The following is a 25297-nucleotide window of genomic DNA, read 5'->3' on the forward strand; positions in this document are numbered from 1 at the left end:
TCCCCTTAGCATTAAAAGTTCTTTTGAACTTCACTTTTCTGCCATTTTTTAACTTTCATTAGTCACATTTCGGTTTCTTATCGGCACTCCCCTCGATTCACCGGCTGTGATGAACCGCTTGGCTTTTCTTGTCTCTGGAGTCAAGGATGGTACCACGGTGGCAAGAGTCTCCCCCTGGCTTGGTTATCAGCAGAGGAAGGCTCTGTGTACCACTTTCATCTGTTGCAACATACGTTGGCTATTGTTCACAGTCTTATATTCCTTCCACTGAGGTTTAGCGGGCTTGGGTTGGAAAGATCAAGGTTGCGTCTCTCCTGGTCACCCTTTTGGTTGTGGCTGCCTTTCTCCTCCTCTTGAACGGTCGTGCTGTCTGCCTTGCTCGTATTGTGCCCTCGTGCGGGGAAAGGAAAGGGCCATCAAGCGTGTGTGATTCTGGTCAATTGCCTGACTTTGCCTGACCCTGGGGTTGGGACATGTCAGGTAAACAGTCTTCACATTAGTCGCTGTCTCTCGTGTGGTAAGAAAGTGTTCGTGTCGGCATAGGGGACGCGCGGAGGTCGTTTCCGAGGTGGCAAGATGGGGAAAAGTGTTAGAAAGAATTATAGCCTTCATACCAGGGGGTTTGTGAAACAAACAGGAATTATTGGGATTATTATCGTGAAATGAACCGGAGGGGACTGGGGGGGTGGGGAATTGTGGGATCAGTAGTGTTTTGTCAAAGAATATTTGGGAGTATTCGGGAAGAAAACAGGAAAACAAGGATTCTGGGAGTTGTGGGTTCTGGGTGTAAAAGGGTTTGGGATCCTAGGGAATTGGTTATATATGGAGGGGTGGTTGGGTCAGAGCAAGAGCGATACAATGGGAGGAAGGGAGGAAGATGTAATACAGCCTACAAAGGTCTTAGGGATCTCGTCCTCTCCTTCCTCTGTATAATACTGCATCTCTCCTGGGGTATTTCCCTGAGCACAACCCCGGGCTCCCCTACCAAGATGAGCTTTCCCCGCTTCTCTACCCCTAGGGTTGGGATCAGAGAGGGCCAGTTCTTCCCTGGCCACCTGAATAAAGGATTCACGGGATCTTCTTGGGAGAATACTCTCAGGTTTCTCCCAGGGCTGGGACCAAGTTCAGAGTTTGTACGTTTTCGCATAACCAGGGTTATAGTACACAGTGGGATCGGGAAAGTGAGTCACATGAATAATCAGGGTTATTTTATGAATAACCAGGGTTATTTGTGGTGCATTACTATTGGGGTTATACTAACCACGGGTGATTTAATAAATAAATGTGCTTAATACCAGAAAAAGTTGAATGTTACAGCTATAGTGAGGTGGGGTAATGGGTGTGGCCAAAGACTAAAGAAACCCAGTAGTCCTAAGGAACCAAATGGTGCAATATGACAAGTGGACAAGGCAGAAGGCCATGGCTAGTGGGCCTGTTTAGGAAACCTATTGGAGCAATATCTAGAGTGGCCACGGCCAAAGGTCACAGCTAGTGGGACTTGAAGAAAGCTATTGAGGCAACATGTAAAAGAGCCCTGGAATCTCACTGGCTAGGGACGAAAGCCCTGGCTAGTGGGCCGAAAGACATGTAGAGTGGTCACGGCCCTAGTGGGTCCAAAAGAAACACATTGGGGGAACATGTACAGTGGACACATCCAAAGGCCCTGGCCAGTAAAAAAATAAAATGAAACTATGGAATAATAAAACCATTGAAATCCACTGAAAAAAACCTTAGTCAAGGTGCAGTTCAGTTGTACACAAGTACTGCAACAAAACGCTTGAAATTCAGATGTGGGAAGTCATGACCAGCTTAACTCGGCGTGTTCTCATTGTAAAACCTATACGCATATACATATTAAAAGAGAAGGGATTCACCAAGACATACAAAATAGCATTTTGGCGGAAATCCACAGGAACGTGCTGATTTAAGCTGATCAGGTCTACCTACGCTGAATTTCAAGGGTTTTGTTGAGTTTTATCTGTACAACTTAACTAAGGTATTTTCAGTGAATATATATCTCATAAAAACACAACTGGATTTTACTTTTAGTGTGACAAAAAATCCTACACTGGTTCCCCGTGATGTCGCTATGTGCCCCCCCTCATCCCTCTGGTCCCCCTCATTGCAGGAGTTGTCTTGATTCACGAAGGGTTCACCATCAAGGACTTTGCCAACGCTTAGATTTGACTTTGGACACATTGACTCTTGCTGCTTCAAACCCTCAACTCTCATGCTGGACCTCCCCTTGAACTCGCACTCAGGTTGGCCCTGAATCATGCTGTGGCCATCGTCACCGTGAATCCTTGCCTACATTTTCTGTTCCCTTGCAACATTACGTGTTTTACTGACCTCTGCAACTGTCTTTGCCCTCCCCTCTGCTTCGCTGCTCTTTTTCACCTCCCTTACTTTTTCTATGCACTTTCTCTATCAGAATTGTCCCTGACCTAGTACGATAGTAACAAATGTTTGTCTGCCCCCCCTTTACTTGTTATTCCCCTCCTCCTCCTCCAGCATTATCTGAAATGTCATCAGGCCTAATACAATAGTCGCTTGTTTTGTTCCTCTCCCTGCTTTCTCCTCCCCTCTCCCTCACCTCGTGTAATTCTCTGGCTCTACCAGAAATGTTGTCAGGCCTAGTACGGTAGTCGCCTGTCTGTTCCCATTTCCCTCCTATCTGTGTCTTAGCACTTGCACTATCTGAAATGTCGCTAGGCAGAGTACGATAGCTAATTTCACATTCTTGTTGTTCATGGCCTGTACGAATGTTTATTTTCCCTTCTTGTTGTGAAGCGCATTGAAACACATTGTGTATAGGCGCTACATAAATAAACTATCATATCATAACTAGAACCAGCGTTAGATAAAGAAATATGTATATAGTAAGACATTTTCCCAGAGTGATTTATCCTTTACTACACAGTATGAATTTAGACTGAATAAAATATGCACGTAGAGAATACATTCAACTTCAAAATGTAATGTTTTAACAGTTTACTCAGTCATTACAGACATAGTAACCACAAAGAGCAAAACAGAAGAAAATATACACAGTTTTAGAAAATATGTGATCCCTTTTGTCATATATACAGATGTTCAGGTAATATGCAGCATTAAAGACATGCATTCATTGAAAACAAAGAAGATCTTTGTAAGACCCAGAGTCATAGCAGTAATGAGATACAGCATCAGGAGAATGTAGAAAGTGGAATTTTAAAAAGTGCAATATTCAGCTTCACATTAAAAACAAGGAAAGGGCTGGATTATAAAGACATTTTACTTTTTGATAGCGTATGTTAACAGATACATATCTTAGTTATTTGATGTTATATATGTGACTAAAGATCATTGAGAACAGATTGTTTCCAAATCAGATTACAGGATGCATTCTTAAATTCTTGAAGACTGCCTATTATGTATAGAGACTTTGCTGAGAAAATTGCACCATTATCAGACAGATATTTTCATTGGTGCCCTGATGTCAATGCACTTTAAAATCTGTACAATTGTACCAGTACTTAATGTATAGCAATAGAAAAAGATGCACACAAACTATATTGACAAGGGGGTAGGTGGAATAGAAGATACAAACGTTTAACAAAAACCCTGTTTAACAAAAGCAAAAAATGGGACAAAGAATCAGGTCACGGGTGGGAATACATGGACACACAACAAATTATCATGGCTAATGGGGATATATGGAGATCAACTGGTGGGTACACCTGCAGAATTTACCATAATCAATGGGTATAAAATAACATTCACCTTAGAAGAACAGACTAGGGTTATTAAAAATATTATTTGTGGTATCAACATAAGAAAGTACTCAAGATACATGGTAATTGCATTCAAAAAGCAGTATTTAGAAAGTGAGCATTGGAATCTTTGGGCTTCAGAACTTCAGAAGGAAGTTTTAGTATTGAGAATAGGTGGATATTCATATGGTGCAGGCATAAGCAATTTGGTACATGTCTCATATGTGCAAAGGCTCAGCTGGCATACTTGGACATATTCCTGCAAATGGCATGCGATTACAGGTCTGAAACAGAGCAGGAAATGAATGGGTAATTGGAACCCGAGCAGCTAATGTAGTGTTACAGCCTCCACCACAGTTTTATTTCCACTTTTGCTGGTCTTTTGTGCCAAGAAAAACACAAGATATTCAACATACTATTTTTACTGCCAGTTTTTAAGGGACACAGACTACAAGACATCAAGGCCTGTCTTGGTCCCTTTGAAAAAGAGTATATCAAGTCAATGCATTACATTGGAAGCGGGAAACAAGTTTCTTAAACAATGGCATTCCGAGTTCAGTAGTGGGTAAGCATCCAAATAGCCAGCATTAGTTTAAAAACATATTACTTGCAAATGCACCACAGAGAAGTGACACGGATTCATTTTTACAAGGTTTATTTTGAAAAGAAATATTTTGGATGTATACCATAAAGGCAACCCTGTGAAAAATGGAAGGTGTAATACTTCGAGAAAGCCGATTAGACAAGATTGGAAAGGGCATAGCAGAAAGTAAGTATACTCCGTATCCCAAGTGGTGTCCTTGAATAGGAGTACTTATTTCATGACAACAGGAGAGACAGTTCTATATAATACCCTGTAAAAACACAAATTAGATCCAGGCAGGCTCATCCTCCTAATCAACAACAGCATGGTTTCAGTACCACCAGCAAGCACTGTACATCCAATCATCACCCTCAACCTAGCCCAGAATAGCAGCGGATCGTTCAGCGTGGGATTCCTAGGATATTCTGGAATGCTCGACATTTGCAGTACTTTCACCATTTGGAGCATCACACGATTGGAAACAGTAAATCGGAGAAAAGGGATCTATAAGGGGAAAACACCAGTCATCACAGCTCACACTGAATATCAGAACAAAAAGGACCCAGTATTCACAAACTATAAAAATGTACATATGTTACAGTTTAGTTGTGCTCAAAAAGGTCATCAGCTAAACATATTATTAGATTAAGGACATTTGATTTAAAATAGTATATTTTGCTTTAATTACATCCCGATAAATTACAATATACACAGATTTCCAAAAGCATAAATACGTTTTGTTTTAAGCGAAGCTCAGTTACGACGAGCTGTAGCATTTCATCTGATGGACACCCCCATGCAGTCACAAAGTTTGGAATATTGTTCATGTTTGAACTGTACATTGCCTTGACGTCGTCATGCGAGGTGATGTTTGTTTACTAGCTCAGTTGACAAATTAATGTCATCAGCTGCGGCGTACAGCTCATCTCATGATATAAAAACAGTTAGGAATGGGACATTTCATAAAAAGCAGGTCATAGATCGAAACAGTGATTAGAAGATTCTCATAACACAGTTCACAGTGCTATGTGGCCAACATGCAGTCCTTTAACTTACATGACTTTGCACAAATCAAATCTTGTGCACACATCCACAGTGGCTTTAATGAACCCAATGCCATGTTCATTTTTCCAGTCTGGTCGTCAAACGTAGTAGGAATTAAAGTACTTTCTGGTAACACATACGATTAAGGACTTGCATCACAACTTTAGAGCATTAGACAGAGCAATAAACGGAACTTTATAGAGATTTTCGACAGGAAGGGTTTGCTGGCTTTCATGAACATTGTACAGTGATTTGGAGACTAAAATATTTTGCAGGGGCAGGCCTGCCTTGGCGGGGAGTTCTTCAAAAAACGTCAGTAGTTAAATGTCAGAGCCATTTCGCCCACATGCAATGAAACGGGTTTCCCCTCGTTCAGAGGACATTGATAGTAGTCTGAGGAACCAAGGTTTGGTGGCAGCTACAAAAGGGATCTCACAGTCGGCATTTCAATGTATTCTTGTGTTGCCTAGCAAACACTCCCTGATGATGAGTGCATTATACCTGGAAATATTTACATACTCCTCCAGTAATCTTTGTAATCAGAAGGTTACACTATTTTGTGTTGAGGATGTTTCATAACCAGGTCTGAGTGCACTGCTGTGTACCTCCAAAATGCGAGAAGAGCTTTAGGGAGCACATTCTACAAATATTGAAGTATGATTACTGCTGCAAATCGGAGGATTTTGTTTCTAAAGTTAAAATAAACAGCTGCAGTACATGTCAAGGTGCACCAGCCGTATGCATAGCTAGTTAAGCATGACTCTTGACATTTTACTAACCCGTTACCATATTTGTTTTGTTATAGGTCCGATCATCCCGTTTAGGGCACTGGGCCCAAATCACTGTCTCCGTATATTAGGTGCATTTACATAGAAAAATCCATGCAGTCTCATGTATCTTGAAACTGGCATAATAGGTCATGTATAGATGCAACTATTCTGCAATCTGTTGACTCAATGTGCTCAATAAGGCAAATTCTGGTCTTTACTTTGGAGTAGATGAGTGCTGTATATGCAGAGTACTGTAATTTGTGTGGTGGAGAAGAGTTAAAAAAAATAACAGAAAAAAAATGATCATTGCACAATATTGGACATCACAGTTTACCCTCTACAAAAAACTGGAGGTAAAATAATATTTGAGGACTGAGTTCAGTTTCTCAAGCCAGACCGAAAAAGCACATTAATGGCTAATCACTAGCCAATAGCATGCTAAATCAAATTTAAGAAAAAAGTGTCCTGATGGGGCAGCGATAGGTTTTGCTTTAACCGGAAAAGTAGTTGGTGAGCAGGTTTCAATCATTTTGTCAAAGATTTAGAAAATTGGAACTTTAAAATCGAAAACATATGGAGCGAACAAAATTCATACATCCAACCTAATCTATTTTTCGTTGAATTGTATCTTGGTGTGGGTTTCCGAATGCATTAAGCACAGACCATGGATCACACATATTCAGAGGAATTACGACAACCAACTTAGTCACTGCACAGGCGTGCACCACTGGACCCATGATACTGAAAGGCAGCTTTTAGGATAGCATGGCAGCCCTTTCACAGTCAGAGTGAAAAAACGAAATCCACAGACCAATAAAAACGGTACCGCCAGAAAGGTCTTGGTTAGTTGGACTTCACGCCAACAAGGACGACAAGGAGGACAATGATCAACACAAACAAAATCAAAATTACAAGCATCTTGCGGTTCTTCTTTTGATACTGTTCAGCCTACAAAGAAGAAGAAAAGACAATTAGCACCTATCGAAAGGAAGTGTGATTCATGACGCGCATTGATGTCCGCATTGCAAAATACCATTTATGATTTTTTTAAAATAACGGCCCACTATATTTTCAGGGCTCAAATGCATCTTAAATTCAGCGAGTGTACAAACTGCCTTGGATCACTGCATACCATGCAGGAGTATCATTACGCTTTATGCAGTTTATTGTGTGACGGCATCAGAAAGCAGACACTGAGTACAGCTCGGGCTACAAACATTTATTCAAATCAAAAGAAGGGTTGGAAAAGGCCCAAGTTGCCCTATGCCAAGGTGGGATTTTCCTTCCTAACTGAACCTAAGGATAGTCTGTGTCAGGAAGTCCAAAGTAAATATCTGTCTGTGTCCAAAACCTGTTCTCGCATCTACTTGTACATAAAGTGTAGGGATGTCAGCGTCAAAATGAAAAGTGTTAATATACAAGTTCAGATCTTCTTCCAGCTCTTGGTTGGAAAGGGGTTATCTCTTCCCCAAGATTCAAGATGGTTCACTTTATCAAAAGGAGGGGATCCCTTCCTCAAGTTTTCAAGTCTCTCAATGTTCAAAACCAACACAATTCCTTAGGATCCTTCCCAGCTTTTCAGGCTTCGGTGCCTTACACCAGTATCATAAAGTTCAGTTCAAAGTACAAATGTTTTCCTTGACTTTCAATCACAAACTTATAGATGCATTAAGTGGCTTTTCCTTTAGATGGGTGTAGTCAGTCTAGGTGCAGTTGTCGGACCACACAGTCCACCCATTAAGGTCAAGCAACCGACACCTTACTTGCTTCTTATTCACAGTTACACTGCCACGGTTTCAGCTTCACAGTGGAATTGGCCTGATCCTCTGGCAGCTTTCTCAATACTTATTTTGCCACCACTCACTTGTTAGATTATCAAATCTTGCCAAAGCTTTGTTGCCACTGCTTTTTCTTTAGAATTACACAGTTCCCTTTATTCTGATCGCACTTGCCAATGCTTGTTCTTTTCACCTTAAACTGTTCTCTTTTGTTTTTTAAGCATCAAACATCTCTTTATTGGCATTTATCAAAAAAATTACCACCCCATCCTCTTCTACTTCTCCCCCCATACACACCCCCCTTCCCCTCTGGGGGCCGCATAGTCTAGCTGTAGAGCACATGTAGATCGTTGACTGCAAAGGAGTTTGATGTGGTTCATTTGATGTTCACTGTATGTCCAGCACCCGTATAAGTCACTTTCCAAAAAAATAAATAACTTCTCCCCAAACATTCTGGAATCTGAGTCCCCCTTGAATCTTGTAGATAAACCACTCCATTGCCACTATATCCCAGAGTTTGTGTAACCAACATGCCGCTGTGGGTGGGATATGTGGTTTCCAGTTTTTAGCGATAGCCAAGCCACGATTAATAAGGTCACCCAGGTTCTTTTCTATGGCTTTAAATTGTATGTTTCTCTGGGTCTAGTAGTCCACATAGATTATCGCACAAAGAGGTTGAACTTCCAGCATAATTTTCTGCAAATAGCCTGTAACTTCTTCCCAGAAACATTTAATCTTGGGGTACCGCCAACATATATGTCTCCAGTCCCCAATCCCTTTGCACCCCCTCCAGCATATCTGGGAGGCCGATTCATACATTTTGTGGAATCTGCTAGGGGTATAATGCCATTGAAGAATTTTATACCATGCCTCTCGTGTCTGTACCTCCATAACCCTTCTCCCAACATGCCCCCCCTCCTCCCAAGCTAATTGGTATGGCCATATATTTTGATTTGAGCACTCTTGAAGCAGCATCTATATTTCAGATACTAGATGTGTATCACCTGTATGAGTGATAACGTATGTCTCAAATTTAGTTAGCAACCTAATTGCTGCTAGGCGAATCTCCCTCTGACGTAGCCAATGTTTCCGCTGTAAATATTCATGTCTGTTTCTCTCCGTTAGCTGTACGTGTGTCTTGCAGTCCTCAAATGAGGCCATTTCCCTCTCCCACACCGTGGGCCTCATTACGAGTCCGGCGTTAACCGAGGCGGTAAAACCGCCTGGTTAACGCCGGACTCGTATTACCATTCCGCCTCCGTGATTCCCGGAATTACCGGGGCATCACAACCCCGGTTTTCCGGGAATCACGGAGGCGGAATGGTGTAAATCCCCATTCCCATTGAGTCCTATGGGACTCAATGGGAATCGGGATCATGGAAACACCGGCAGCATCTTGTAATGCTGCCGGTGTTTCCTCGTCCGCCTGCAGGCGGGCGGTGTTAAACCCGCCAGGTCAGACCTGGCGGGAACATCACCTCCCGCCTGCAGGGGTCGGGATCAGGCGGTCCGGAAACAACGGTGGCGGCGGGTTTACCGCCACCGTTATTTCCGGACCGCCAGGGTCGTCATGAGGCCCCATGTCTCCAATCTTCACACACTTGCATTCCTTCCATCTGCTGAATGTGCCTTTAACCATGCCCACAGTAAATTTGGGGTTTTCAAACACAGGAGTGAATGGAATAGCTGATAAATGTCCCCTTTTGGTCCACCTTTCCCATATGTTGCATGTGGCGCAAAGTACTCTATTACGCCTGGCACTAGGAGGCCTATCTTTACCATGAAGCCACAACAAACCCACCAATGAGCATCCCGTCACTGCGCTTTCCATCCGTGCCCATACTTTATCCCTGCATTCAGAAAATCATTCGCACACCACTCTCAATTGAGTGGCTTCATAGTAGCGATGTAAGTTAGAAAGCCCCATTCCACCTCTCTGTCTTGGGGTCGTCAAAAGATCCAAAGCCACTCTCTGGCGTTTACCTTGCCAGATGAATCTAGAGATCAATGTATTCATTAATTTAAAGAATGCCTTTGGGACCCCTATAGGAAGTGTTTGGAACTTATATAGTAACTTGGGGAGGGTCACCATCTTCTCTGTATTTATTCGTCCTAACCAGGAGATCCTCATCGGGGTCCATCTGGCAAAGTCTGCTTGTGTCTTTTTAATTAGATCCGGGTAGTTGGCTTTACACAGCCCTGAAACTCTACTGGTTAATTTGATCCCTAGGTATGCTAAGCTTCCCAAGTCTGAGTGAAAGGGGGAGCAGTCCTGCAGAGCGCTATTCACCTCTTTAGATAGGCCCACCTCCAACATCTCTGATTTACCCAGGTTTATCTTTAGCCCCGACAACCCTTCTTGTTCCCTTAGGATTCCCACCAGGACTGGGCCAGACAAAACCGGTTCTACCAATGTTAACATGTAATCAGCATAGCCAGCCGTTTTATGCGTTTTGCCTCGAATGGGATCTCTTTGATGTCTTGGTTCTGTCTAATTGTGGCCAGCAGAGGTTCCAAATATATAGCATATAAATGGGGGGTGGGGTGTTGGGAAATAGTGGGCATCCCTGCCTGGTCCCTCGCTCAATTCCTATAGCCTCTGAAATATTTGCATTAATCGCTAACCTAATCAATTGGTTTCTGTAGTTCGCCTCTACCATTTGGATGTTCTTTGGTCCGAACCCCATTTGGTCCATCACCTGGAATAAGTATGGCCATTCTACCATGTTGAAGGCGAAGGCTTTTTCAGCATCTAGGGAGATCGGGGTAGCTGGGGTCAGTTTTATTTCCAGTTATTCTAATAAATGGACCACCCTTCTGGTATTGTCCCAAGTTTGTCTCCCGGCGATAAAGCCTGATTGATCCTGCCCTATAACCCTTGGCAATACTGCTTTTACTCTCTCGGCTAGAATCCTGTATACATGTTTGCGTCAATATTAAGTAATGCTATGGGCCTATATGATCCACAGCTTGTGGGGTCCTAATGTGGTTTTTCAAACAGAACTACTTCCGCTTCAGTCATCATGCGAGTCATCCATTCCAAAAAGTATTGTATAGTTTTGTAAGGAATCCTTTTAGCTCATTACAATATATGTTATAAAAGCTCCCTGAATAGCCATCCGGGCCCTTGTTATTTGTAAGGTTATCATCCTTTCAACCTCTTCCTCTGTGATTTCAACCCGGCACTCCACCTAAGTCAATGCCTAGCGTGTGATGCACAGCTCGAACCCTTAATCATTTATTTATGTCTATAAGTTCTTTTATTTCTGAATGATATACCCTTATATCACGCCCCTCTTTGAATATCCCCCCCCCCCCGGTCACACTGAACCAGGCGTTATTTGCGAAGTTAAAAAGATTTATTTTAGGTATTTTCACTATATATTTATATATATATATTATATCACACTATTTAATGGTTTATACAATGATCACCAATGGGGTGATGTCACAATAAACCTCTTTAATCACACGGAGTAATAATAGGGAAAATAATACAGCATGGAATAATACTTTGTGTGGGTTCAATCAAAAATGCAATGGGATTACCCTTTCCCCCTGCACACTACTCCATCCCCCCAATATGCAGTATAAAGATATGGAAGGAGAGAAAACAGGTTTCAGGAATACACACTCAACAAATACAGTATCAATCCCAATTTCTCCCCAGCAAACAGAGAAAAACAGGAATGATTGCAACTTGTCAAAATGGTTTTGAATGTGGCTTGGAATGGAATGTTAAAACACTCAAAATGGATTTAATTCACTAAAATGTTTTCAATGCTAGTGGCAGGCGCTTTGGATGGTATCAGACAAACACTAGCAATGATTATTGAATAATAAGCAAGTTGAAAACTTAATTCTGAGGTCGGATGCAATGTACAGCTGAGCCAAATGAGGATGTTAGTTTCAATTTGACACTTAATTTTTGTTTCTAGCATACACGGGGAAGAAGTTATGAAGGTTTCTGTAGAGGTTGTTTTTTTTCAGAAAGTCAAAATTTGTAAAATAAGGTTGCGCTTTTTAAAATTACAAACAAGGTTTCTTACACTAGGGAGACTATGAAGCCACAAACTACACGACAGTACAGCCACCAGTCCAGCGACGCCTCTGGATGGTTTTTGCCCGCCGAGACGCTTGCCTTTCTTCAGAAAATATATCAGTGCAAAGATGATTTTAACACTACTATTACCAAAGGATTATGGGGATGAGAGAAAAGTTCAGGTAAAACAAAAGTTTTAGCAATTCAGTTCTGGATAGAATGGAATGGGTTTGGATAGGATTACTTATGGATAAAATATATGCTAGTGACAATCCTATGCTATGGATACTCACTACCACTTTTTGGAATGGACCCGTCAGAGATCTGGTCAGGGATACTTTCTGGACTGGAATTCTGATAGCACACCAGACTGGACTCAAGGCGCTCTGGTTCTGCGATCAGCAAGGCTCTCTGGACACTGCACGGCGGGATTGGACTGGATCCGACGGGTTGGTTCTGGTTCGCAGCTCTGCTCTACTGGGTTGGATCTCTGAATTCCGGCAAGAATTCTTCGCAAGAAAGCAGCACAGCTCAGCCAGGCTGTACTTTTTTTTGTTCTTTTGATCCCCTTAAAGATCTGGGGTAAAATCTGGTTTCAGGATTTTAAAAGGTCAAGCTGAGAAGGGTTCAGCTTTGGAAATGGGCCTTTCTGCTTTCAAAGTTCTGGAATATGGAATATGGAATATGGATTTCTCTTGCAAAGTGCTCCGCCAGCAATTGGATGGTGGGTGAATGTGTGTGTCTCTAGGTCCTAAGCTATCTCTATTTATGTATTTTCTAAAAGGGTGGGTATGCGGACTTCTATTAGGCACACCCCCTAGTATTCTATTGGTTAGGGTCTTTCCTCTCCCCTGATTTGAGAAGGAAACAGAGTGTCATGATGACGCTGTATTTTATGATCCAGGGAGAACCTCCCCTTTGTTTCTGCACATGAAATCTATTTTTCATACAAGACATATTTACAATTTTGCAACCTTAATACCAATAGCATATTTATATCAGATATTTGTTGGAGCAAGTATTCATTCAAGCCCCGTCTCGGTGAGAGCTTGGGTCTAGATTTGACAATTTTTCGCACTTTTGGTCTGGTACCCAATGTCAGATTTGTCCACATTTTTACACATATGTGCGCATAGCATCTGGGCATGATCATGTGAAGTTTCATGTTTCTGGCATCACCAAAATTGCTACAAAACCACAAATTCTGTAGTCATGTCCCTGAACATGGCACAGAGTTCTGAATAGTTTTAAAACGTGACCAAAATTTTCATATTAACAATACTGTCATTTTACAAATTTTTATAATTTTGCACCCTCCGTCAGTCCTTTTAAAAAATATACTTTCTTGTGCTTTAAGAATACACATAACTGTCTGTCCCTGCCCCCAAGGTTTTGGTGGGTCAAGAGCAATCCCTGCCTCTGTCCACTAGCAGGGGCTTCTGTTGACAGTTGCTTCAGCATATCTTTTCAATCAAGGGAGTCCTTTGTCTCTCCCCAGAGCAGCAGAGCAAAATCCCCTCCCCTCTTCATTAACACCTGACTGGGAGTTCCTGGGCTTTGATGAGAAGCAGGAGAGATGCCTTTTGTTGGAGCAAACTGTGGAATTTGCTTTGAAGCTCTTTGGCTGGCATCAGATTTACTTTAAAGTCAATTTGTTTAAAATTGTCTTTGATAAAATAGGCAAACATATCTCCAATTCCAGTCTTTCAAACAGAGATTAAATAGTTGCAACCTATATTGTTTTTGATAGCAAGTCACTTAATTTCAACCATGTGATTTTAACTACACAAGTTAAGCTTCCAATGTAATTAACTGACAGCTGTCACACAGGCAGCCGGCGATACTGCGCCCATATTCTGACAGATTTTTACAGACAAGCACACTTTTTAATGTGGATATTCTTGTGATGGAATCTGCTTTTCCTGACATTGTGTTCTTATGTGGATTCTTTAAATAAGGTGACTGGTAACACCCAGCAAGAATGTTGGATCTTTTCTGATGCTTGGAATCATCATTTTGTAATTTCAGCAACCAAGGAAAAACGGATTTCAGAGCACTTCTGGGTTTCCTTGCAATGAAGCACTGCCTTTCATGTAGTTTCCATTTTCACACTGTGGGCAGCCCAATTACAGGTTGTTTTAACAGTGTGGTCTCCTGTTCCACCACTGACACAGGCAAAGTAGATTGGCATATATAACACAAGGTAGACAGTAGTTGTATCATTAAAATAATGTATTCCTGGATCTAAGTCCCTATCGATAACTCTGTTGCCCTGTGTGTGAATACCTCAATACACCCCAACTTTGGCCAACCTGTACGTTGCCTCGTTTGAAGAAAAATCAATTTACTCTACTAACAAACCATATTTGAAGAGCATCCTAAATTGGCGTCGCTATATTGAAGACATTCTCATGTTCTTTGAGGGGGATCACAACACCTTGGCTGACTTTATCACATGGTTAAATGGACTGGACCCATTTCTAAAGTTTACCCATGAGGTAAGCAAAACTGAAGCCACATTCCTTGACTTGGAATCAAAAGAACAGGACAGACTTTTGAAACCACTGTGTTCCGCAAAGCTACCGACAGGAACTCCCTCTTAGAATACTCCAGATTCCAAAGGACTCTAAGGGAGAACTTGCCATTTGGACAATTCCTCCGATTCAGGAGGAATTGTTCCACTCAAATGAAATATGACATACAGGCCAGAAGACTTGCATCCAATCTGAGGGATAGGAATGACCCCAACAAAATTGTAAGACAAGCATGCAAAATGGCCAGAAATATACCGAGAAGTTACCCTCACCCAACACGGAAAAAAGGAAAGGGAAGCGGTTATCATTACAGCAGTTTTCAGCCATTCACCCGTGATCAACCTCCTGAAAAAAGAAATTCAGAAATCCTGGCACCTACTCAACGTAGGAGACAACAACTTAGCAACACCACTTATTTTAACTGTGCTCAGAGAGGCTCAGCTTCACCTCACTGATGAGGCCCAACAAGGCTGAAACACGTGTATGGGGTTGCTGGTGGTACTCTTGTTCAGAGAGGAATTGCCATAGCATGTGGCATGGATATGTGGGCGGGACAAAGACTGATATGCAAATGGGTATTTCCCATCTGTGAAAGGTGCAGTGAGCAAAAAGCGTGTGCTGCAAACTCTCATCTCAGAACAGGTTATCATGCCATGTTCTTTCTGGAGAGGAGCGCCTGCTACCTTTTTTGAAATATTTACCTACACCACGGTTTGCCATCAAAAGAAGAAAAAACCTCAGGGATAGCCTCATACATACATATCAAGACCACCTGAGACCAACACGGTCTGGAACATGCCCCCTGTGGAAATTGTTCAGTGTGCAAATTCACCAAGCGCACAACCACAGTTGACATCGGTTGGAAATACCAATGGGAACAGAGGACCTTTACGAACTGCAACACCACAAATGTAGTGTACTTAATTACTTGTCCATGTAACATGAGGTACATCTGAATGACAACCAGAACAATAAAAACCCGGATCTGTGAACACAGATCAAATATCAGTACCGCTCCACTAGTTGAACATTATATGACTAAGGGGCATTCAGAAAACGAGCCAACATGGACAATTCTAGAGAAAGTCACTGTACCAAAAAGAGGTGGCAATATAGCTGTGCTACTATTAAGAAGAGAACAAATGTGGATCTTCAGAATCCAAAGCCACAAGACCGGCCTGAATGAAGAAATTTGCTGGCAAACACTGGCTGTGCAAGGAGTCCTAAGAACCAGCTGGATCAGGTGTGAATAACAGCTAGAAGCACTTACAGACTACACTTTTGAAAGTATCTATAAATTAGTAGTCAGCACGTCACTACCCCTCTTTTGGTAGAATCCCAAATGCACTGAAATATACTAAGTGAGTCACAACTCATTGTTTTAGTAGAGATAGCACTGGGCACGCATATATGGGACAAGAGCCACTTTATCCATCCGCAGTCCACCACATTATGAGCTACCACACTGAGGAATAGGGGGTCCTTCCCTTTATTTCCCAGCCACATGTGACTGCAAACATACTTTGCCGCAACGTACTACGTCAACAAATTACAACCTTCTCCAAGCCTTGGGCTTCCTTACTGTCACTTAACCGCACAGGACCATGCGAGTAAGCAATGTACAAATACGGGCACAACAAAGACGGCGCCGTACATTACTACAATCCCCATTACACTTTGGGGATAAACGTAGCCCTTCAGCCACACACGACTAGGAATAAGGGGGCACTTTGCCCCACTATAGTATGCGAGCCAACCACAATCCCCATTAGCCATTGGGGCCCTTCTTTGTAATTGCTCAGCCTCACGTGCCCACGTGAGGAATTTGGATCATAAATAGGTCCTACATGATTTCCAACATCAGGAGTTACCACACTACAATTCCCCAGTATGGGAATATGTAATGTAATTGAATATATACTTTGCCAAAAAAGACTACGTGAACCGACTACAACCCCCAGCAGCTTTCGGTTGCCTTGTAGTCACTCAGTTTGACGTGACTACAGGAGTAAGCAGAGTACGAACACAGGCACAACAAAGACGGCACCGATTATTATCATAACCCCCATTGCATTCTGGGGATAAACATAGCCTTTCAGCCACACACAACTAGGAATAAGAGGGCACTTTGCCCCACCATAGTATGCGAGCCAACTACAATCCCCATCAGCGACTGGGGCCCTCCTCTGTAATTGCTCATCCTTACGTGACCACGTGAGGATATTGGATCATAAACAGGTCCAATACGATTTCCAACATTAGGAGTTACTACAAATCCCTAGTATGGGATTCTCCCAATTATATGTTATGCAATTGAATATATACTTTGCCACAACAGACCATGTGAACCAACTACAACCCCCATCAGGCTTTGGGTTGCCTTGTAGTCACCTAACATCACGTGACTACGCATGTAAGCAGAGAACAAACACAGGCACAACAGAGACAGCACCGATTATTATCACAACCCCAATTACAATCTGGGGAGAAACGTAGCTTTTCAGCTACACAAGATCAGAAATTAAGGTAAACCACAATCCCCATCTTTCAACGGGGCTTTTTTGTAGTCACAACATATCATGTGACCAAGTGAGGACATCGGATTATAAACAGGCACCACAAGATGGCGGGCGCATACGCCGTCACTTTGAAGGCAGTCGGTTGAGAGAAAGCGATGCACACATGGAGGTAAGAAACTATAGGGGTACCTATTTGACCACAGTTCATTACCCCAAGAATAGAACAAGGGCATTTTGAATATACCTTAGAGAACTGCTAACAGGATTTACATTATAAAAGGCACAGCATTTTCTATGGCAAGAATGTATCTTACCCTGCATGAGGCACAGTCCACTGTCCATGCAGAGATTAGTGAGACCGCAGACTAGCTTTTGTTGTCCACTTTATGACATTTAGACCACAGGACCATCAAAACTGACCCCATATGGTCTCCTTTTCACAGCGGTATTCCCACAACAGAGTACGAAGAGGGCTGGACTCAACTGAGAGGCCAGTACACAGACAAAGAACCTTTACAGCCTGATAGGCGAGACCTACACCCTACAGGTACGGCAATCCAATACAGAAGCAATATGTATGTCCTAGCTTGTGAAAAATTGTTACACAGTTGGTACACGATACTATATACTAGGTCATCTTCTTGCAGGCCTACTACGCAGGAAGTCACCAGCTGCATCGGCATACCCTGCAAGATCAGCATACTTACTAAAGAGAGCCAAGTGATAAAGACAGGTAACACTTCTCTTTTGCAGTACTTTAGTTCTAACACCTAGTACTGGTAAAGAACATCCCCCTGATCACTATCCCCAATTGTCCATTTTTGTAACCCTACAGGAACCTGGACACTAGCCGGAATGCCTGTGGGAAACCCGAAGAATCTCTCCAACCCTCCAAAAAAGTGGAGACTTTTGAAGAAATCTTACTGTCACTGAGAATGCAAGATTCTCCGTCCTGAAGAAGGCAGCCATTTACTAGCACCGATGAAACCGGTTGACAAATTGAAGAGTTGAAGGGCTGATGACCACAACTCCGAGACCCTACATACTCTTGAGAAGAGGGCTCGAGCAATTGAAACATCATTTTAAACTTTATCCGGCAGTAATAGTTATCTTATTGATAGATAAAAAAAAAATCCTTTATGTTCCCTTTGACCATTCGGTCGAATTTATTTTAACTATAAAACACACAGACTAGGATCGGTAACATTAAGAAAAACCGACCACCAGGCTATGTGCACCTAATCATCTAGATTGATGAAAGTAGTGAGAGAGTTGAGGGCAAGGATCTCTACACCTTGTTGTAGGCAGCACACCATCGCCAACAAGGGATGGCTACACCACATCACGGGTGTATTGAAGTATTCAATACAGGGCAAGAGAGTTATCGATAGGGACTTAGACCCAGGAATAAATTATTTTAATGATACAACTACTGTCTACCTTGCGTTATATATGTTAGGGCACAGACAGGTAGTAGAAGCCCATTGACTCCTACTGTCATTACCCAAAGTAGATGGGCAGCCATCTTTCGGGTTTCACAGCGCAATTTTCAGAGGTTTAGCGCACATAGGGCTTTTTGCGGCCATTTTGCTGGTTCTGGTGCCCCCAGCACACATTGAGGTCGCAGGGCAGAGCCTAGTGGGTCAATGCATCCCACAAGCCCTGCACTCGCGATTTGGCTTTGACCGTCCGTCAAGGGGAAGTCGCGAGATTGGGATGATCAATTTCTCGTCTTTCTGGTTCAAATGTCAAAATTCATCAGCTTCTCCCATCAGTGGTGGATCGACCGGTTCTCCTTGCCAATTCCTGATGAGAGTATGGAGCAATACTCCGGGCCCCTTGGATCTTTCCTTTCGGTCCCTGGGTGGTCCTCCTTGGTTTTAGTCTCCAATTCTAGGATGACATAGCAAAAGCATATTTGTAGACATTTCCCCACGACTATTCATGTAGTGGGGCAGATGCATACATTTTGACATAGAACGACATATAAGGATATATAGACATATAGATGGAATAGTTTTTATAGTTGGAATTCTAGGGAACTGGAGTGACCCCCTCTGAGGTCCCAGAGCAATCCTCTAGTTGCTGCAGAGTGTGCCTAGGATAGCAACACTTCAGTTGGTTGATATGGACCCACTTATCTCCCCCCCCTCTGCCAAACTGCCTTTGGGGATATGGATTTTGTAGGCGACTGGTGAGATTGTGCCTACAATTTCAAAAGGACCCCTCCAGCTAGGCAAAAATGTGCGCTGTTTGGCTTGGTTCCTTTGGAAATTGTATAAGTAGACCCGGCTTCCTACATGGTATTCTTTTCTAGTAGTCTTTAAGTCATAGTGGGTCTTCATGATGTCTGCAGATCTTTCCAGATTTCGCTGAGCATAGGCAAAAGTATGTTGAAGGTGCTTTCTCAGATTTTCAACATACTCATGAGTTGTGGAGGCATTGATAAATGTCTGCTCTTAGGTTCCGTAGAGCAGATGCTGGGGAAGCACCATCCTTCGTCCAGTCATCAGCTCAAACGGTGACATTTTAGTTGCAGATGAAGGGGTAGATCTGATGTCCTGATGGCCATCAGGACACGAGGTAATCGAATATCCTAACTTGGCCCAGAATCTGCCACCAACTTTTTTAATATGCTCACAATTGTCTTGTTATATCTCTCTACTGCACCACTAGAGGCTAGCCGGTAGGCAATGTGTAATTTCCTTTTGATCCTAAGTATCTCCCACATCTTTGTCCTTACTAGTGGCTACCTCAGTCTAACTGGATCCTTTGGGGTAGTCCAAAACACGAGAAGATGTGGTTGATCATCAGGGCAGCTGCTGTTTCTGCCTTGCAATTTGGGGCCGGGAGACATTCCACCCATTTAGTAAACAAGCATGTCACAGTCAACATGTACTTGTTCCCCCTAGAGGAGTGAATCACGGGCCCGATAAAATCAACTTGCAAATCTGACCATGGCAGTGTCATCCCCCTCTTTTGGAGAAGCGCACGGTTTGTTAGGGATGTTGGCTGAAATTGTGCGCACACAAGACACCCCTTCAAGTATTGGTTGAGGTCCTGCCCCATGTGTGGCCAGTATGCAACCTCTCTTAAGATTTCAAGTGTTGAATGAAACCCCCTATGACCGGCTGTGGCCGCATCATGGGCGCAACTTAACATCAGGCTTCGGAATGAGGTAGAGACCACCCACTGATCATGGCCAGCTAGGGATCTCCTCACCAACAAACTGTCTTGGATTCAGAACATTTTTGGACATTTCATCAACACTCAGAGGTCCTCTTTCCCTATGTAATCGGTGTCCGTTAGGGGAAAGTTCTCAGGGTCCTCAATGTGTTGATAAAACGTACCAATTATTGGATCCCCTTTTTGAGCCCTAACCAAATCAGCATCTGGGGTCTCCTTACTCCATTGTGCAGTTGAGAGTTCATTGTGAGCATTTGTCTGGGACCTAGTGATAGCAGTGACCTGGATTTCCCCCAACAGGGACTCGATCTCAAGTAGATCCCCTTGGGTGGTTCCAGTTTTGGGCAGCTGATCAGCTAGGTCATTTCCAGTTTGGTCTGGTCCCTTTACTTTAGAATGACCCCTGATCTTTTTCCAGTAGAGGGCCATCCCATTCGAGGTGACCAGATTATCAATATTTTGGATTAATTTCCCATGTTTCAATGGTTTGTTATTAGCACTTAACATGCCTCTGGTTTTCCAATTAACCAGGTGCTCCACGAACCCGTTCCGTACATAATCCGAATCTGTGATTATGACCAGTTTGTGGAGTTGGACAGCAGTGAGGATGGCTTGATGCACAGCCATCAACTCTGCCACTTGACTACTTCGGGGACCAATCTTGTACCCAGCGGAAGGTTCTGGGGCGTCATACACCCATGCATTCCCTACGTCGGCCACAAGTTTTTTCCCCGTTGTCAATATGGTATGAGCGTCCATCCACATAGACGAACAAGTTACTTACCAACTGGTAACATTCTTTCGATTGGATGTTCCTCCAACGTATCCCTCATCTTAGATGTATTCCATTCAGCTTTGCTGCTCTTCGGAAATTTTTTCGGCAGAGGGCGCCATGCGTCGATGTCGTCGAGTCGATGGTCCCTCGAAGGCCTCCGTCGAGGGTGATGTCATCGGGTGTATTAGTAGCACGCGCGGCGCCCGTTGGCCTCAGTTCCGTTTTTCCCCTCTTTTGTATCTGTGATCTTGTACTGTGTAAATTGTGCCGGCAGACAGGTATCAGCCTTGCGAGATTTGAGATGTCAATAACTTGGAAAAAATCTACAGAGGGGTAGATTGGGAGGGGGATGAGGAATACGTTGGAGGAACATCCAATCGAAAGAACGTTACCAGTTGGTAAGTAACTTGTTCTTCGAGTGGATTGTGTCCTCCAACGTATTCCTCATCTTAGATAGGCTCCCAAAGCAGTATTTTGCATAGTTCCTCTGGAGGAGGGGTCAGATTTTTTCCCACCAATGCCTTTAGATGTGGAATAAAGCACCGCTTTTCCAAAAGTCAGCTCCCTAGACTGGGAAGCATCCAGGCTATAGAATTTTGAGGAGGTGTAAAGTGAAGACCAAGTTGCTGCTTCGCAAATGGACCTTATTGGGACACCTCTTTGAAGCGCTGTGGAAGAGGTGATGCCTCTGGTGGAATGAGCCCTTAACCTTTCTGGTGGGTCTTTTTGTGCTAGTCTGTAGCATTCTGAAATGCAAAGCATGATCCAGCGTGAAATTGTCTGTTTTGTTACTGATTGACCCAGTTTTCTTCCTGTGTAGCCTAAAAACAACTAGTTGTCCACTCTAAGCCTAGAAAGCCTAGAGATGTAAAAGCTTCAAGCTCTTTTTTGGGTCCAGTCTGTGTAATCTTTCTTCCTCCTTAGAAGGATAAGGTGGAGGATGGAATGAGGGTAAAACAATTTTCTGACTTAAATGAAAATCAGATATTACCTTCGGTAAAAATGATGGTTTAACCCTCAATACAACTCTGTCCTTATGGAACACAGTATAGGGTGGCCCAGAAGACAGTGCCTGCAATTCGCTGACTCTTCTTGCTGATGTTAGAGCAACTAAAAAGGCTGTTTTCCATGTCAATAATCTTAATGGACACGTGTGCATAGGCTCAAAAAGGGGCACACATTAAGAATTTTAAGACTAAATTTAGATCCCAAATCAGTACTTGAAATGGGTGAGGAGGAAACACATTAGTGAGACCTTTTAAGAATTGTGTTATCAAAGGAATTTTGAAGTAGGAGCATTCTTCCGATGAGCGCTTGAAAATGGAAAGCGCTGCAAAGTAACCTTTTATTATTCCGATATTCAGACCTCTATGTGCTAGGGTCAGAAGGAAAGATAGTACTTCCGGAATAGAACATAGAAAAGGATCGACATTCTTTTCCCTGCACCAGTTGCAAAACTTTTTCCAACGGCAACAGTACAGAAACTTTGTTGCTGGTCTTCTTGCCGAAAGCAACACCTCCATAACATCATCTCGAAGGTTCCAATCCCTGTATCTCAGCCTTTCAGATACCAAGCATGAAGGTTGAGTGTTCTGTCCACCACAAAGAGATCTTGAAAATTCAAGAAAACTTGTTTCAATTTTTGCTTCTGGTTTTGCTATCTCAGCGGCCTCCTCCAGCTGGGTGGAGAAGCCCCTGGTCAAAGTGCTGATTTTGGACTGGTGGCTTCAGGTGGGGAAGGCAGTCCTCACGGACTTGGAAAATCACCTCATCCCTCCTGAAGTCACAGGTCACATCCTCCTTACCATAAAGGCAGGAAGTGTACACCAGGAAGTTCCCCCCATGCTGGGTAAAGATCCTGTCTGGTGTTGTGTTGTGATCACCATCACTGTCAAAACAGTCCTTGGGGATTGGTCCTAACAGTTCATTGCCTAAATCTATGGAAAAATGTCGGTCATCAACCGCCATTCCAATAATGGTGCCTGCGGCTAGAGTGATACTCTAAGTCGCTGTTATCCACCTCTATTGGAATGGTGTCATGTTCTATATTGACTAGTGGTGTTGGGTTCACCCCCAACCCTTGCTGTTGGAGAGAAGCATTTAGATGAATATAGGCATCAGGGTTTTTCAGTTTGTCCTCTTAACTTTCACTTCCAGGGATAATTGTCAGGTCCTTTCTGGGATGGTGACTTCCTCTACAATTTGAATTTCAACTGCATAAGGCAGCAGTTGAGTTGACCCAAATGCTTTCTCTGGGTCATCAAAGCCCATGGGATTATCTGCTAATCGGGACCAAGCTTTGAAGTTTATTAGGTCCAAACTGATGGCAAAGCGATTTGGAAGGTCACTGCCCAAGTAAAAAGGCGGCAGTGACATCTCGCAGGACCCACTATGTATGCTCTTGTTGACTATGGAGATTTTGAGCATACACCTGCTTGGCAGGAGATGTTTGGAATTGGGTGTTTCCAGATCCATTTCCCATTTGTCTATCAGTTTAAATGCGGGAATGGCTAGATCTTTTGGGAGTTTGCAGAACATGGCTTCGCTGATGAAGCTCTTACAGTTGTTCACACACACTCGGGCGAGAACAAAGTCCTTCCCTTGATTTAACTGAATAGGGATGAACAACTGCTCTCCAAATTGCTGAATATCAGCCAGGCTTTGAGCTGATTTCTCAACTTTCTGGACTATAGGAGTGGGAATTTCGGACTGCGAAGTTGTAAAGAATTTCAGAGTGTTTCCTTCCAGTGTGGAATGCCACCTTAGACTGGAAGGAAGGTCGATTTTCAGAAATAGAGAGGACCCCCCCACCCCCATCACCAGTTTGTTGTCCTACTGCTATTACTGTCACGTCTGGGATTTGATTATTCTGGAAGTGAAATTCCACATGGTCAGATTTTTTTCAACCATGTGGCATGTGCCGTTTAAACTAACATGGTTGACACTCGGTCAGCTAGTCTGGGTCCAGAAGACCTTGTTTACACAATCCATCAGGGGAGACAACCTACGCAGGAGGTCATTCCCTAGTAAACAAGGGGTGCCCTCTGGAGTTACAACTATGACCTGGTGCTTCACCTTGTGTCGCCCAATTTTGATGTCCAAATCCGCAGTCCCCTCGACGGGAACTTCCTTCCCGTCGAAGTTCTGAAGTTGTCCAGGAAGAGGGGCGAGAGGAATTTGATAATTCTCCCCCCTTCCCAAATTCAGTTTATCAAAGGCCCTTTTTGACAGAAGGATAGCTTGGGATCCAGTGTCCACCAGTGCCAAAATTGTACATTGCCCCTGTATTTGGACCGGGGCATAGAATCTTCCCTCCTTCTCCTCAAGAGGGCACAGATAATGTACATTTTTGGACAACTGGTGGGTTAGTTTCTTGGTTTTGGACACCGATAGGGAGGTGATTTGGGCAGAATTTTGTTTGTAGTCCTGGGAATCTGAAAAGAAAAGGTGGCAACTAGATATGGGAGAAGTTTTGTGTTCCCCTGGTTCTGGGCTGCCCCCCCTTTTTGGAGGCAGTCCCCAGGATGGGTTTGAACCAGGGGATTTTCCTGCTGTTGATTCTGGGGTTGGATGATGGGCGGCGCTAGCTTAGTCCCCACATCTACCCAGTCTGGGTTTGGATCCTTTGGGACCCATTTTCCATTGGGAGTTTTCCCCATCTCTGAAGGAGGAGATGCTTTTCCCAGGATCCTCCGAGGACCCCTCTCCTTCAAATTGGAAGATTTGTACCTCCTCCTTAAAATTGGTCTTCTTGGGTTCTTTATTTCTCCTTTCCCCTCTCTGCTCCTTGGGTGGCAGACTTTCAGGGGCCGGAGATTTTGGTTCCGGTTCCTGGATTTCCAGGGGCTTTTGACAAGTGGGGAAGGAAGCTTCGCCCAAGGCTTTACACCCCCTCTTCCCCTTGTGCCTCCTCCCTGGGAACCAGTGGGTTGTCTGGGTTCTTCCCCCCCGTCATTGCTCTGGAGCACCAGGTCCTGCATTTGAGGCATTCTGCACAGCCATGCGCATCTGAGGGTTCTGTTGAGCCCTCAGCATGCGATCCAGATCCTGTGCCATGTTTTGGACCTGGCACTCTAGTTGTGACACCCGCTCAGCCTGATACGGGGTTCTATTGTCTCCCCTGGGCTGATCCCGAAAAGGGTAGTTATCCCTTCTCGCAAAATATCCCAGGTTAGTGAAGTTTGGGTACATCTCCACCCTTGGCCTCCCCTCTCCCAGATTAGGTTGTCTGGGCTCAGGAAATTGGGGAAAGAAAGATGGATTGTTCTGGGGTTGAAAGTTTTGTGGGTACCTGGGGAAGAAATTCTGTCCAGT

General features: G+C 43.5%; 1 protein-coding gene across 2 annotated transcripts in view; it reads right to left on the reverse strand.

Annotated features, from left to right (window-relative positions):
- Nucleotides 1-4390: 4390 nt before the first annotated feature.
- Nucleotides 4391-25297, reverse strand: part of STX16 (syntaxin 16) — a 296294-nt gene continuing 275387 nt past the window's right edge. For both annotated transcript variants that reach the window (XM_069651061.1, XM_069651060.1), the window contains exon 8: nucleotides 4391-7097. In XM_069651061.1, the coding sequence (XP_069507162.1) occupies nucleotides 6993-7097 (105 nt within the window). In that variant the 3' untranslated portion in view covers nucleotides 4391-6992. The remainder of the gene's footprint in view (nucleotides 7098-25297) is intronic.

This window comes from Ambystoma mexicanum, chromosome 3p (genome assembly GCF_040938575.1).
Source record: "Ambystoma mexicanum isolate Mex_15411 chromosome 3p, UKY_AmexF1_1, whole genome shotgun sequence".
NCBI lineage: Eukaryota > Metazoa > Chordata > Amphibia > Caudata > Ambystomatidae > Ambystoma > Ambystoma mexicanum.